This window comes from Anastrepha ludens, chromosome 4 (genome assembly GCF_028408465.1).
Source record: "Anastrepha ludens isolate Willacy chromosome 4, idAnaLude1.1, whole genome shotgun sequence".
NCBI lineage: Eukaryota > Metazoa > Arthropoda > Insecta > Diptera > Tephritidae > Anastrepha > Anastrepha ludens.
The window spans coordinates 36,800,173-36,814,241 of NC_071500.1; the positions used below are offsets into that span (position 1 = coordinate 36,800,173).

General features: G+C 41.7%; 1 protein-coding gene across 1 annotated transcript in view; it reads right to left on the reverse strand.

Moving 5' to 3' along the window:
• The window catches only part of LOC128861772 (uncharacterized), a 37,156-nt gene extending 23,918 nt beyond the window's left edge, over positions 1-13,238 (reverse strand). The window contains exon 1 of the mRNA XM_054100155.1: positions 9,170-13,238. Within this exon, the coding sequence (XP_053956130.1) occupies positions 9,170-13,238 (4,069 nt within the window). The remainder of the gene's footprint in view (positions 1-9,169) is intronic.
• Between the last annotated feature and the right edge of the window lie 831 nt (positions 13,239-14,069).

Here is a 14,069-nt window from a genome sequence, read left to right on the forward strand (position 1 = left end):
GACGTTAATGAGGCATACAAGTATTTTCTTTATTGTGTTTACCTGTGACAGCTAGTGAAATCAAGCATTTTCTCATTTAAAAGGAGTATACGTTTTATACTGTCATCATCAGCTGCGAATACCTAATCGATTGATGTTAGGACTGAAGCTTTCATATCCATTTGTATGACATACAAGTTCAGCTGGTGCATCTCTGGCGTTACTAAATGTTTTTCTCTATTATGTTTAAGCCAATCTTTTTTTTTATAGCAGCTACTCCTATTTGAAATTAATTGTAGAAGGATCTTCCAGCAGCCTCAGTGCGCAATTTTGTATGATCTATAAACAGGTTTAATGAGCCCCAATTTCAAAATGTTATAAACCTTTCATATTTCTCCTGAGAAAACACCAACGTTTTCACCAGTCAGTACAATGAAGATGATTTCAACATTTTCAAATATATTTCAATCATTAAGCTCTTTTCTTAAAGAAAACATATTTTGCAATTCTGTTCACAAATATTTGGCTTTGAAAATATCTACGCCGGTATTCAGATAGTAGTCATCAGTTGGTGGAGAGAATATAGCACGTATGACAAACACCAAATCAGTAGCCGGCTCTTAGCGATTTTGAATGAAACAGCTGCCATAACAAAAACTGAGATTGGGTTGGTAATATACGAAAAAATCAACCCAGTCGCTGCCAACAGTGACTGGATGAAAGACGACCGATTGTGTTCAACTAAACTCACTTTATACATTTCGTCTTCATTTTATTCGCTTCTCTCTCTCTCTCTCTCTCTGTCAAATCCCGTATGACGTTACTCGTAAACGTACCTACGTTAAGTTGCTCTCACAATTGGTCAACGGATGGTCAAAACTCGAGTAGGCTCTAATAGTGGTACCGTATGAGTACTTACCAACATAAATATATCCTATTCGTTCATAACTGACAGCAAAATGAAGCAAAATGGTTGCAATGTCAAACTGTCGTGATTGGGCAGCAGCGCTGTGCTATTGTTTAGATTTATTTTTTATATCATATACAGAGACAAATAATAATGGTAAAAGTAGACAATTTAAAATGTTTGCCGGAAATTAATAATGGACGGTTAGTGTTCCAAAATAAACTATTTCTTTTCTTGTGACAACTCTGTGGCACGTACTCGCTGGCACATGTTGCTACTGACTATAAACGAGTCGAGTGCAGTGTCCAAAGCCAATAGAGGACAGAGTCAACTACTGTCGTTGCAAGAAAAGATGTACAGTGAAATAGAAAAAGAGACGAGTTAAAATGATATCATTACTGAAATTTGTTTTGAAATACACCGAACTCTACTGTGTACGCGTATAAGTGCATTTGATAGCAGTTACTGAGATAGCGACACTTACATATGACTGATTGCTTTGTGCTACGGAGCGCTCGAGGTGCTCGAAGGACACAAAGCTTATCACAGCTTTTAGAACAAATTAAATCCATTTACAAGCATAAACTCATAGATACTATACATTTTCTGATATTTGAACCTTAAACTTTTTAATACTTCTTTCAACTAAATGTTCATCTAATAATATATTATATGCTTCTTACTGTTTCACAAAAGAAAAAGTAGTCATAAATATTTGAATGAAGGCGATTTAGTATTGGAAATTTGGAAGCTCAGCATGCTTATCAGAATTTCCCATAGGAGACTAATTTGGCTTTCTGGCAACTCCTCACGTGTATTTAAAATATGAGAATCAAAATACTCGTAGGTGAATCTTGCCGTGCAAATCCCTAAACGGTTCCACTTTAACAACCTTCAGATAGTTAGCAGTGAATGAACCTGAAGTCCCACCGAATAGTGTGCCACCAAGATATCACCACTAACAAGAACTGCAGGTTTTTTAGTTTCAGAAGCTTATGCAGTTTCTTCTCACTCACTCAGTCACATATTGCAGCTTTGTAACCTTATCAGTCAATTCTCTCATCCAGAGTTTACTGAGCTGAGCGAATGACTCACTTTTGAGGTGAATTCAAACACTTCTTACCCACACAAAGTAACTATTTAAGCCAGATCATTATATAACCGACCGTTTTGGCGACTGGAGTATTCTACTGACAGTTCTGAACAAAAAAATCTGAGGAATCCTAGCTCTAAAACGGATTTCGTACCTCTGTATTTTTAAATTTAGTTATTTTTTTATGCTTCATGGTTTTGATAGAAAATGTATGACCACATGTGGGTTTTGGGTACAACAAAGTGAGTTTTTGATGTTTACTATTTTGAAAAACCTACCGCCACAGAGCGTAAGACTGAAAAGTTTACTTAATTTGACCATTTTTAAAGGAAGAAACCCAATTTTTTCCATTTTTAATTAAGAAGAAGAGGAAACTAGAAGGAATTCTGTTCAATGTTTTCCTCCAATATTTTTCATAAAAATACATATCATAATGTCCTGGAACAAATTTTTTTAATATATAGGGTCCTTTTTTAGCTCTATGCGAACCATCGACATGCCGACATGTCTATTCACTAAAATTAGGGAAGTGAATGGCAATCGCGGTATGCTGACTGAATTTTTGGTTTCCAAAAACTAATTAGCTTTCCGACGCACTGCAAAGTGGCCTACGGAATGCACAAGCGGGATTCCGACCACGCTGTTCTTGCGTCGATCAAATCAACACCCTGAGAGTGATTGTCGAGCAATCGGTCGAGTGGCGTTCGCCACTTTATCTCTGCTTCATCGACTTTGAAAAAGCTTTTGATACTGTTAACCACGAGGCAATCTGGGGAGCACTTTACTGCAAAGGAGTACCTGAAAAAATCATTTCACTTGTCAAAGAACTGTACAGTGAAGCAAGCTGCCGTGTGAGACATGAGGGCATCCTGAGCAACGCTATTCGAGTTCGAACAGGAGTAAGACAGGGATGCGTGCTATCTCCGCTCTTATTTAATCTGGTACTGGACTTAGTGATGCGACAAGCCTCAGCGGCGAACAGAGGCATATCCTGGGGCCTGAGCGGCAACCTTGAGGACTTAGACTACGCTGACGATATTTGCCTGCTATCACACAAACACTCACATATGCAAGCAAAAATAGAGGCGGTGAGCGAATTCGCAGCGAGGGCTGGACTGAAAATAAACATTGCGAAGACAAAGATAATGCGCATCAACACCACCGATTCACATATCTTTCAGATACGCGGCACTAACATCGAAGCTGTAGATGAATTCTGCTACCTAGGCAGTGTAATAAATAAAAACGGCGGTTCAGCGGCTGACATACGTAACCGGATATCGAAAGCTCGCGTAGTGTTTGGCATGCTTGATAAAGTTTGGAGAGCAACGCATATAACGAGGCGCACGAAACTGAGAATCTTCGAGTCCAATGTGAAATCTGTCCTCTTGTATGCATGCGAAACGTGGAACGCGTCAACACGCGACATACAAGCAATGCAAGTATTCATCAACCGCAGCCTTCGCAAGATCACGCACATTTTTTGGCCTAACGTCATATCAAACTCCGATCTGTGGACTATAACGAAACAGATACCAGTCTATCTCGAAATTCGACGCCGCAAATGGAAATGGATCGGTCACACACTTCGAAAGCCATATGGTGATATCACTAGAGCAGCCCTGGATTGGAACCCCAAGGCAGCCGCAGACCTGGCAGACCATCTAACACGTGGAGGCGACTAGTAGAAACAGAAGTGCAACAAGCAGGCCGCTCCTGGCGGCAAATAAAATTCCTAGCTTCTAATAGATTTAACTTTAACTTGTTTATTGAGGCCCTTTGTTCCACATAGGAACCACGGGAAAATATATATATAAAAACTAATTAGCTAAATATCGACGTTATCAGTGTAGGTAGTTCTCATCCGAGGCTTTGCTTCGTTTTCATTCGGCACAATTTTGGGGTGCTTCGCCTTCTCTCATTAGCTCACTCTCGAACGGGTGTTCGGAAGCTACTCAGAGGATACTTCGGCTAAGCCCGGAAGTTGTGAGCTGCTTGGACCATATGCAGAAGAATCGTCCTGATGATTCCCAAGTGAATGGCAATCAGTGACCTTGCCCACTTGCGTGGACTTCTACACATGGAACCATTCTCCGAGGTTGTAAGGGACTTCGTTTAGTTGGTGACCAGCATTAACACCGATAACCATGCCAGCTTTGAAATCCAACGAAAAAACTCTCTTTGGACTAAGTAGTAAAATACTTTCTCGACGAACAAAACTAACACTATAATCCGGTGAAGCGTTGCTTGGAGTGTTTGAGAGAAAAATTCTGCAGAAGATTTTTGGACCTTTGCGCGTTAGCAACGGCGAGTATCGCAGGCGATGGAACAATGAACTACATATAAGAGCTTTACGATGGCATAGACATTGCACATCGAATAAAGATCCAGCGGCTACGTTGGCTGGGTCATGTCGACCGAATGAATACTAACGCTCTGGCTCCGAAAGTATTTCAAGCGGAACCAGCTGGTGGTAGCAGAGGAAGAGTAAGGTCTTCACTGCGTTGAAAAGATTAGGTGGAAAAGTACTTGGCTGTGTCCAACTGGCACTGGTTTGCACGAAAAATGGCGGCCAAAATCGCGGTTATCGTTCCAATCAAGAAGAAGAATAAGCATCGGCGACTTTTGGTTTCAACACTCGTCATACAGCAACTTAACAACCAATTCATTGCAATATTTAAGCCACGATTGACGGCATTTCGGCAGATTTGTTGGCAAAGTAGTCAAAAATTGGATTGATTGAATTGACCGTATAACTCGTAGCCACGTCGAACATATGTCGGATATTATATTCGAAGCGTAGGTAACATGAAACTATCTACCAGATTGTAGTAAAATAAATAATATTCCCTCAAAATTTCTGTTTTGTTTTGTCATCTTAAATTCTAAGGTTCTCAAAAAGCACCCTATACTTTTTCTTAGGCTTAGTCAAGCAGAGAAAACTGCAAAATCCGGATTTTCAATTGGCCTTCATAGTTTCCTTTGACCCCCCTAAAATGAAATTTATGTTTAACAACATAATTGCCTTTTTTACGTGAATTAGACGATTCGAAAAACTCTTAAAAATACCATTGCATTTTCTGGTGCGTCTTCTACATTTCAATGAGCTTGTGATTGCATCATCTCTAAAATGCATTAGAAAAATTTAAAGAATCGGACCTCAACCGGCACGTTATCCCCATAATTGCATTAATTTGATAAACTGCTAGTTGTAGCTGATACTTTCCTCTACAGTAGAGGGTTTTGAACCAAATAAACATCGAAAATTTGTTTCCCGTGCACAAAAACCACATACAAGCATACATTTGTTTCTAAACTAATTTACCAAAAACAAAAAAAAAACTAATATAATTCGAACTAATATACACATTTTAAACCGTATTTTTAATAGGCTATTTGGCAAAGCTAAAAATAAAATACGAAAATATGTCCTTTTAAAAAAGCTGTGTTGGCCTTATTTTTACATTTGAAAAGTAGCAACTCTTGCGGCATTTAAATCATTGACTTTAGCCCACAAACAATTAAACAAACTCATTCAATATAAGCAGCTTAGGCTTCCAAACTTTTTATGCCAGACGATTGAGTTCTACTGGAAAATGCGACAAACACTAAGCAAATTATACTCGCCCGAGTACGTTTTGCCTGGTTTACAGCAGAAGGACTCTACTAAAAAAAAAGAAGAAAAAAGGGGGAAAAAGACGTACTAGCACACACAAACAAAGAAAGTGCAAAAACAAGTTTCAGCTTAATGCTGATCCGCTGTAACTAAGCGACGTCGTCTATAAAAAAAAATAAATAATTGGCGCGTACACTTCTGTTAGGTGTTTGGCCGAGCTCCTCCTCCTATTTGTGGTGTGCGTCTTGATGTTGTTCCACAAATGGAGGGACCTACAGTTTCAAGCCGATTCCGAACGGCAGATATTTTTATGAGGAGCTTTTTCATGGCAGAAATACACTCGGAGGTTTGCCATTGCCTGCCGAGGGGCGACCGCTATTAGAAAAATGTTTTTATTAATTTTGCTTTCACCGAGATTCGAACCAACGACCTCTCTGTGAATTCCGAATGGTAATCACGCACCAACCCATTCGGCTACGTCGTCTATACCTTGTGTTAAATGATTGGAGATTAGAAACAAAACAACAACAAAGCCCAACATCATACTACTCAAAGTTTTTGCTATGGTTTTTTGTAGCTCCATTTTCTCTAAATTTTGTGTAAGCCAACAAGCAAATGCTAGCCTAAATACGTACGAGTACTTGTAAATATGTATGCTGATGCTGTTGCAGTTCTAGTGCTTCCTGCCAATAGCGAAATTGGAGCGATATTTTGTTAGCGTAAAAAAAAAACAAATACTGAAGTTTTTCAAGCTTTCACAATAAGGTAGGTCGATATTGAAATGGAAGCTGTGTGTGAGGTATTAACGAAATTCTTCTTTCACTTGAAGGCCTCATGTACGGTATTATCCATGGAATAGGACACGACTTAAATGCCTGCAGTAGTTTGGTGTGGTGGGGTGACAAGGATCGGAGAGACTTTTCAATGATTTCGCTCTATTGATAAGGCAAAAATTGTGTAACGGCCTTTGTTATGTTAGCTTTGGAGTCATAGGTCGATTGGGGCTTATTGGTAACTCAGCTCCTCAGCGACTTTCAGAATGGGTATAGCAGGGTCAAATTGCTCAATTTTGTTATCCTATTCATATCACCTTCGTGGGAAGTGGTCATACCTGCATGCTGTTATTGATAAGCTTTATCATGTTCAATTGCTGCCTAATCGTGTTTTGTCACGGTGATTTGGCATTAGCCACTAAATAACAATCAGCAGATTTGTTGGGAGCCGCTAAAAAAAACTTGGTTACATCGGCATGTCTCTAATGCAAAACCCCTTAACGTAAAATATTTAATTGAAGGATCTACGCTTTTTCTTCGATATAAAAAACGTTCGAGTATGTAATTTATACGGAAGAAAAGCGGTGACACCTCATTAAAAAAAATATCATTAAATGTCAACAGTTAACATCAATCTACACTTTGTTATATTGGTGGTGGTGGAGGTATTGTGTGAGGGGCACAGCCCAGACACAATTCCAAAAAAATGCCATTTTGATTCACCACTTGTAGAAACATTTTTTATTAGTCGAACCATTATGTTTTGACTATGAATCTGCCTATGTCGTTTATTTTCTTTTCTGCAATTTCTTTCATGTCAGCCTTTGAGAATTCCCAGAAGGATTTATTTGACAATTCACAGTTTTATTACTTTACAACCAATTTTCATGATTTGTGCATGCTTAGAAAGGCTGAGGCTTTTGCAATTACGTGCCGAAATTTTAAGTTAATCAAATCAAAGCTGAGCGAGTTATGGCATTTTTACTGAAAGATTATATGTTAAAGTTTCAGACCAATCAGACCAAAATTGAGGGAGTTACATCATCTTTACCGGGGAGATTTGACAGTTTTGTTGTTTCACAACCAATTTTCATGAGTTTTGCATATTTACAAAGGCTGCAATTACTTAGAAAAATATCAGGTCAATCGGAGCAAAATTGAGGGAGCTACAGCATAGCGAAAGTTTCAAAACATAAAGGAAGACAAACCATCTACAGCAATCCAGTGCTGTTGATGTAGTAAAGTAGATAAAAGGTATCTGGGCTGAAGAACTGCCTCAGAATATCCGAAAAAGGCACACTAAGTAACCGCAAGTGGGTCTAAGGAGTTTTAGAGATTGCATATGATAAGATATAACTCCACCTGTCTTGTGATTTTTTAAGAAAGAAATTGTGCTGTTTCCCAACTGATCCGGTTCTGTCGACCCCTTCGTGGCAAGCTCATGGGCGATTTCATTTCCCTGTTCGCATGCTCTGGAACCCAAATAAGAGAAATGTTTCCTGCTCGTTCGCAATATTGAGATGTTCGTAATGGGGGTGTTCAAAATATATGTTTCAAATTTAATTTAATTTTACTTATTGTATTATATTGTAGAGTATATAATTTTGTATATTCAAATTATATTCTGCAGCGGCACGTCCGTTCGCGAAAAAGTCAAAGCAAAAAGAGAGCGAAAAAGCGGGTGCGCAACATATGGGAAAAAGCAAATGTCAAAAGTAACGGGGTTGCCATATTAGCATTTTATTGACCAGCTTTGCATTCAGTCGTAACATTCCGCCCACCTCGTCCAGGTCCTGCGACGAAATAAGGGACCAGCCGCCCACCGTAAAGACATCAGGTGTCCTCCATAGGCAACAGTACTAACTTTGATATGGCTCGCTTGATAATGGAAGTTGGCGTACGAATGGTTGCCACTCTGACAACGTCGTCAGTTCCTGGATGCACGTCTATTATACGACCCAACGTCCACTGAGTGGGAGGAGCGCGCTCGTCGCGTATTAAGACCAAGTCTCCGGGTGCTAGATTGGTGCTAGTTTGATGCCATTTGCGTCTTACTTGTAGTTCTCGCAGGTACTCACAACTCCATCGGGCCCAGAAATGTTGTTGCATTTGTTGAAGCTGTTTCCACCTTTTGAGTCGATTTGGATTAACATCAAGTAAACTTGGTTCGGGAGTAGCAACTAACGGATCGGCCTGGAGTTAAGCACTGCTTCCACTTGCTTTAAAAGAGTATAAAATTCTTCAAATGTTAGCTTCGCGCTGCCAATTATGCGCTTTAAATGATGTTTCATGCTTTTTATACCCGCCTCCCAGATGCCTCCGAAATTTGGAGATCCAGGTGGTATGAAATGTCATGTTACTCCCCAAGTTGGCACGTACCGTGCTGCCGCCTCAAGCTGTTGTCGAAAGCTGGTCAGATCTGCTTTTAGTTCCGCATCGGCTCCTACGAACGTTGTAGCACAGTCGCTGTATATGTATGTCCGAACTGTATCCACGGTGTGCAAAGAATCTTCGAAGGGCTGCAAGAAACGCTGCAGTGCTCAAGTCGCTAACCAGCTCCAGATGAATTGCTCGGGTGCTGAAGCATACGAATAGGGCAACATAGCCCTTGTAACTGTGATGGCCTCTGCCTTTCGCGCTACGAATTTGGTACGGTCCACCGTAATCGAGACCACAATGACTAAAAGGTTTTGCTGCGTTGCAGCGATGCGTGGGAAGGCTTCCCATGATTTGGGTCGAGGGAACACCTCGGTAACGAAAACATTTTATACAACGATGAATGAATCGTCTGATTGACGAACGAGCGTCAATAATCCAGTATCTTCTTCTTATAAAGTTGAGAGTCGATTGAACGCCGCCATGCAACGTATAGTCATGCGCTTGACTGATCAGTAACGTGCACAGAGGATCCTGTTTCGGTAACAAGCATGGAAACTGTTCATAGAAAGGCATGTTTGCGTTCTTCAACCGCCCGTTTAAACGCAAAATACCATCGTCATCCAAAACTGGGTTCAATTTGAGGAGCTTGCTCTTCTGGCAAATCGGTTTGCTTATCCAGAATTGCAAGGCCGCGGTTCTTTCGGTCACAGTGCACCATAGAGTTGTTTCATGGGGTCGCTTCATCAGTGCGGCAAGGAAACGCTGACACCAAGATGTGACTGTCAATAGCTTGTTGAGATTCGAGTATTTTTGAAGCAATGTCGTGAGCATGGTTGGTTTGGACTCTTCCGGAATCGTCACTAGAGAGAGAACTAATTCTTCGTCTGGATCTGTCGAACCGTTGTGTTGTTCAGGCCAGGTGCTTGAGTGACGATTTAGCCACGAAGGTCCCCGCCACCACAGCGACAACCCTGCGAGCTGAGACGGGAAAATACCCCGGGATGCAATGTCGGCTGGGTTCGTTGTAGTAGGTACATACTTCCAAGCATTGATTGGTGTTAACTCTTGGATTTGAGTTAGACGATTGCTGATGTATTGCTTGTGTTTACCAGGATTTGATCGAATCCAGCTGAGCGTGGTTTTGGAATCCGACCAACAGTAAAGTCGAATCGCTGGTAGTTGCAGTGTTGACAGCACTTTAGCGGCTACTTTCGCTGCGAGTAGAGCAGCGTTTAGCTCCAAACACGGGATGGTTATCTTCTTCAGTGGTGCCACCTTAGTCTTAGCGGTTAGAATTGATATTTTTACATCTTTACCTGAAGTTTCCACACGAAGGTACGCGACAGCAGCATATGCCACAGTAGAGGCATCAGAAAATACATGCAGTTGGTAACTGGATACACTGGGCTCAGCTCCAACCCACCTGGGCACTTTGAGTTCTCTTATTTGAGGCATTTCGGCTCTAAAGCGTCGCCATTCTTGTTGAAATGGATCAGGAATGGGATCGTCCCAATCGACACCCGATAACCACAGCTGCTGACAAATAGCTTTACCTTTAACTACGACAGGTGCTAGTAGACCCGGCGGGTCATAGATTTTGGCCACATCGGACAATTGCTGCCTCTTTGTGATGTCTCCAATGATAGGTGTTACGTTTGTCTTGTAACCGATGCTGTCAGTGTCGCACAGCCAATAAATTCCGAGAGCGTTTGTTTCGCTATCAAGATTTAAGTTGCGGGACAGCCCAAGGTTTTCGTCTTCAGTGTACAGATGTCCCATAAATTCAGTAGAGTTGGACATCCACTTCCGAAGGTTGAATCCGCCGCGCTGCAAAAGCTGTTGTAGCTGGCGTTGAATATTCAGAGCGTCTTCCACGGTTGCGGCACCATGCAGGCAATCATCCATGTAAAACGACTCCGTTAATATTTTTGATGCTGCCGGAAAATCGTGTTCTTCATCCGTAGCAAGCGTGTGCAGAACCTTAATGGTGAGATAGGGCGAGCAATTTAAGCCGTAAGTTACAGTGAGCAACCGGTAAATGGCTGGCTTGCCCTGCTCGTCACGCCAGACAATCCGCTGCATATCAGCATCAGGTCTGCTGACTAAAATCTGGCGATAACATTTTTCAATGTCCGCTATGAACGCAACTCGATGCATTCGCCATTTTAAAATGATGGAGCTTAAGTCGCTCTGCAGCTTGGGTCCAACATGAAGACAGTCGTTTAGAGAAACGCCACCTTTGTATTTCCTTGAAGCATTAAATACAGTGCGAAGCTTCGTCGTAGTGCTACCCTTTTTGTACACACCATGATGAGGAATGTAACATACTGGATGCGCAATATCGTCAGATGGGACTGGCTCCATATGACCAAGATTTCTGTACTCAGCCATAAACGCTGTATACATTTCATTCAGTGTGGCATTGTTTTGAAGGCGCGCTTGTTGGTATGCGAATAGTCGAAGGGCATCTGATTTAGAATCGGATAGAGCAGCAAGGTCACAGGACTCCTTAAAGGGATATTGAACGTGATAGCGCCCGGAAAGATCGCGACACACTGTACGCTCAAATAGCTTCTCGCAGTAAATTTCGTCTTGCGTCATTGAGGATGAGCCTTCCACGTCCTCACATTCATTGCACTTCCACAGTTGCTGAACCAAATTGTTGAGCTCAGTAGTGGCTGTAGCGCAAAACGTGGTGGCCAGGAGTAGTGTAGATGTGTGGGGCAGACGCCCGTAGATTACCCATCCTAAGTGAGTATTCTGTGCGGTAACTTTGTTGATGGCAGAGCGTTTGATGTCGTTGCGCAAAAGGAGACCGTAGAGGTCTGCGCCGATGATGACATCAATAGACCCTGGTTCGAAGAAGTTTGGATCGGCTAATGGCAGATCGAGAAATTCCGAATATGGTTTTGGATCGACACGTTTTAACGGCATGAGATGTCCCAAGGGGGGCAGGACCAGAGCCGAACAATCGATGTTGAACTCGGGTTCTGTAAGTGAATGTAATGAGAAATGAACTACGCCATTAGACTCACCTACACGGCATCCGCCTATACCGGTGATGGGTACTTGAAGACGGGCTCTGCGAAGGTGTAGTTGTTGAACTGCAAACTCGCTGATAAAAGATGCCTGTGATCCATTGTCCAGAAGCGCCCGCAGTTGGAGTTCATGCCCTGTGGGAGAGCGTATTCCAATAACCGCAGTTGCAAGCAGAACAGATGTGAGATCATTTGTGTTTGGTGTCTGTATTAAATAATCGGAACGCGTATGATGAGTAGCAACCTTGTTGGGTTGCGTAGAAAGACTGTCATGCAACAGTGTATGATGTTTTTGCATGCACCTTTGGCATGTATAAGTAGATGAGCACTCGTCAAGAGTGTGGCCTGGTTTTAGACAATTTTTGCAAAGTTTTGCCTTATGAACCAGATCTAATTTTGCTGAAGATGTTTTCTTGCGGAAATCCGGGCAGTACATAAGCGTATGCTTACCCGAACAGCATGAGCATCGGCCAAAGCTCGTTTGATGACTTCGCACAGCTTGATTGTGTGGTGATTTTTGTGAAAAATCTTTCGATTTATTCTTGGCAGCTGCCCCCACTGCTTCCAATCCAAGAATGCGTTTTTCTAGAAACGAGACTAAATCGCTGTAAGCAGGCAGCTCATTTGGACTACCAAGACTCATCTCCCATTCTTTAACTGTGGCAGAATCGAGCTTTTCGGTGATTAGAAAAATTAGCCAATCATCCCACTGAGCTGTTGGACGGCCAAGCTGTTGTAACGCACGCATTGACTCAGTCACGGTGTCCAACAGTTTTCGCAGACTCGTTTCGGATTCTATGGGCATTGCCGCCAACTTGACAATGTTTCGCAAGTATGACTTCACAAGTCGTCGTCTGTTGTCATACCTTTGTTGGAGTAGGTCCCACGCGATTATAAAATTAGCGTCTATAACCGAAAAACTCCGGAGCATAACCTCCGGCCCGCCCTGTACGCTGCTTTTGAGATAGTGCATTCGTTGCACGTTGGAGAGTGTCGTATCTTTGATCACGCACGTAGTGAACATGTCCTTAAAGCTTAGCCACTTTTCAAAAGACCCATCGAACTTCGGCAACTCGATTTTTGGAAGAATTGTGAGTGGTGCACTTGCTGTAAATGAGCGAAGCGTGGCAGATTGATTAAAACTGTCATTGCCGATATCTGAAAGCTCGTCGATACCATCGTTGAGTTCACCCATTGCTTCGCAATATGCTCCTTCAATAGCTGCAAAGTGCTCATCGGACAGTGCGTCACGCACCGCTGCTGCATTAGCATCAGTGACCGCCAGCGCACCAAGATCGTCGCGAATAGCGTGGTAGCGCGACCAATACTCCGACAGCAGACTGCGCCTGGCTCCGAGATAGCCCTTTGTTTTTTTGGACTTTGCCATTTTACGCGTGTTTGCACCAAAGTTTAAGATGAGCTTGGACAAAGACTCTTCCTTTCCAAGCACCATGTTTGATTGTGCGACGAACACGCGGGTCTTCCGTATTTGAGGTTAAGTTCCTTCGAAGTGTAGAACGTTGCTGGACTGCTACTGCCTTACTTTTTATTATTTCCAATGTGCAGGGAAAGGTTCCCCGCAAGGGATGCCAAAATGTTCAAAATATATGTTTCAAATTTAATTTAATTTTACTTATTGTAATATATTATATTGTAGAGTATATAATTTTGTATATTCAAATTATATTCTGCAGCGGCACGTCCGTTCGCGAAAAAGTCAAAGCAAAAAGAGAGCGAAAAAGCGGGTGCGCAACATATGGGAAAAAGCAAATGTCAAAAGTAACGGGGTTGCCATATTAGCATTTTATTGACCAGCTTTGCATTCAGTCGTAACAGGGGGTATAACATACATTTTCGTTCGGTTTTTGTTTATAAGGTCAGCTGGACCGCCCTGTATTACCTCAGCACTAACAACTTGAACATATAACTCTTATTTATTTTCCATTCTTTTGTGCTTGCCCTTTGGCAAGTGTTGCATTGTTCGCAAGTGCACCGTAGAAATACAAAAAAAAGTAGTAATAACAATAACTTAATAAACAAGAGCCAAAGGCGCTCAAAGAGCAAACGAATAAATAAAAAAATCGATAACATATCCACTAACAAATATCACTTACACACTTGGAGTAAATACAATAAAGCGTGAAATAAAAGAAGCCACTTAAATGCAGATTATTGCATTGGTAAATCCAATTTCTGTTTGCGATTTGCTAAAAGCGTGAAATTTTCAACGAGGTGACTTTAATTTTTATTTACGATTTTCTACTTTGTGCTTGCGAGGATTATA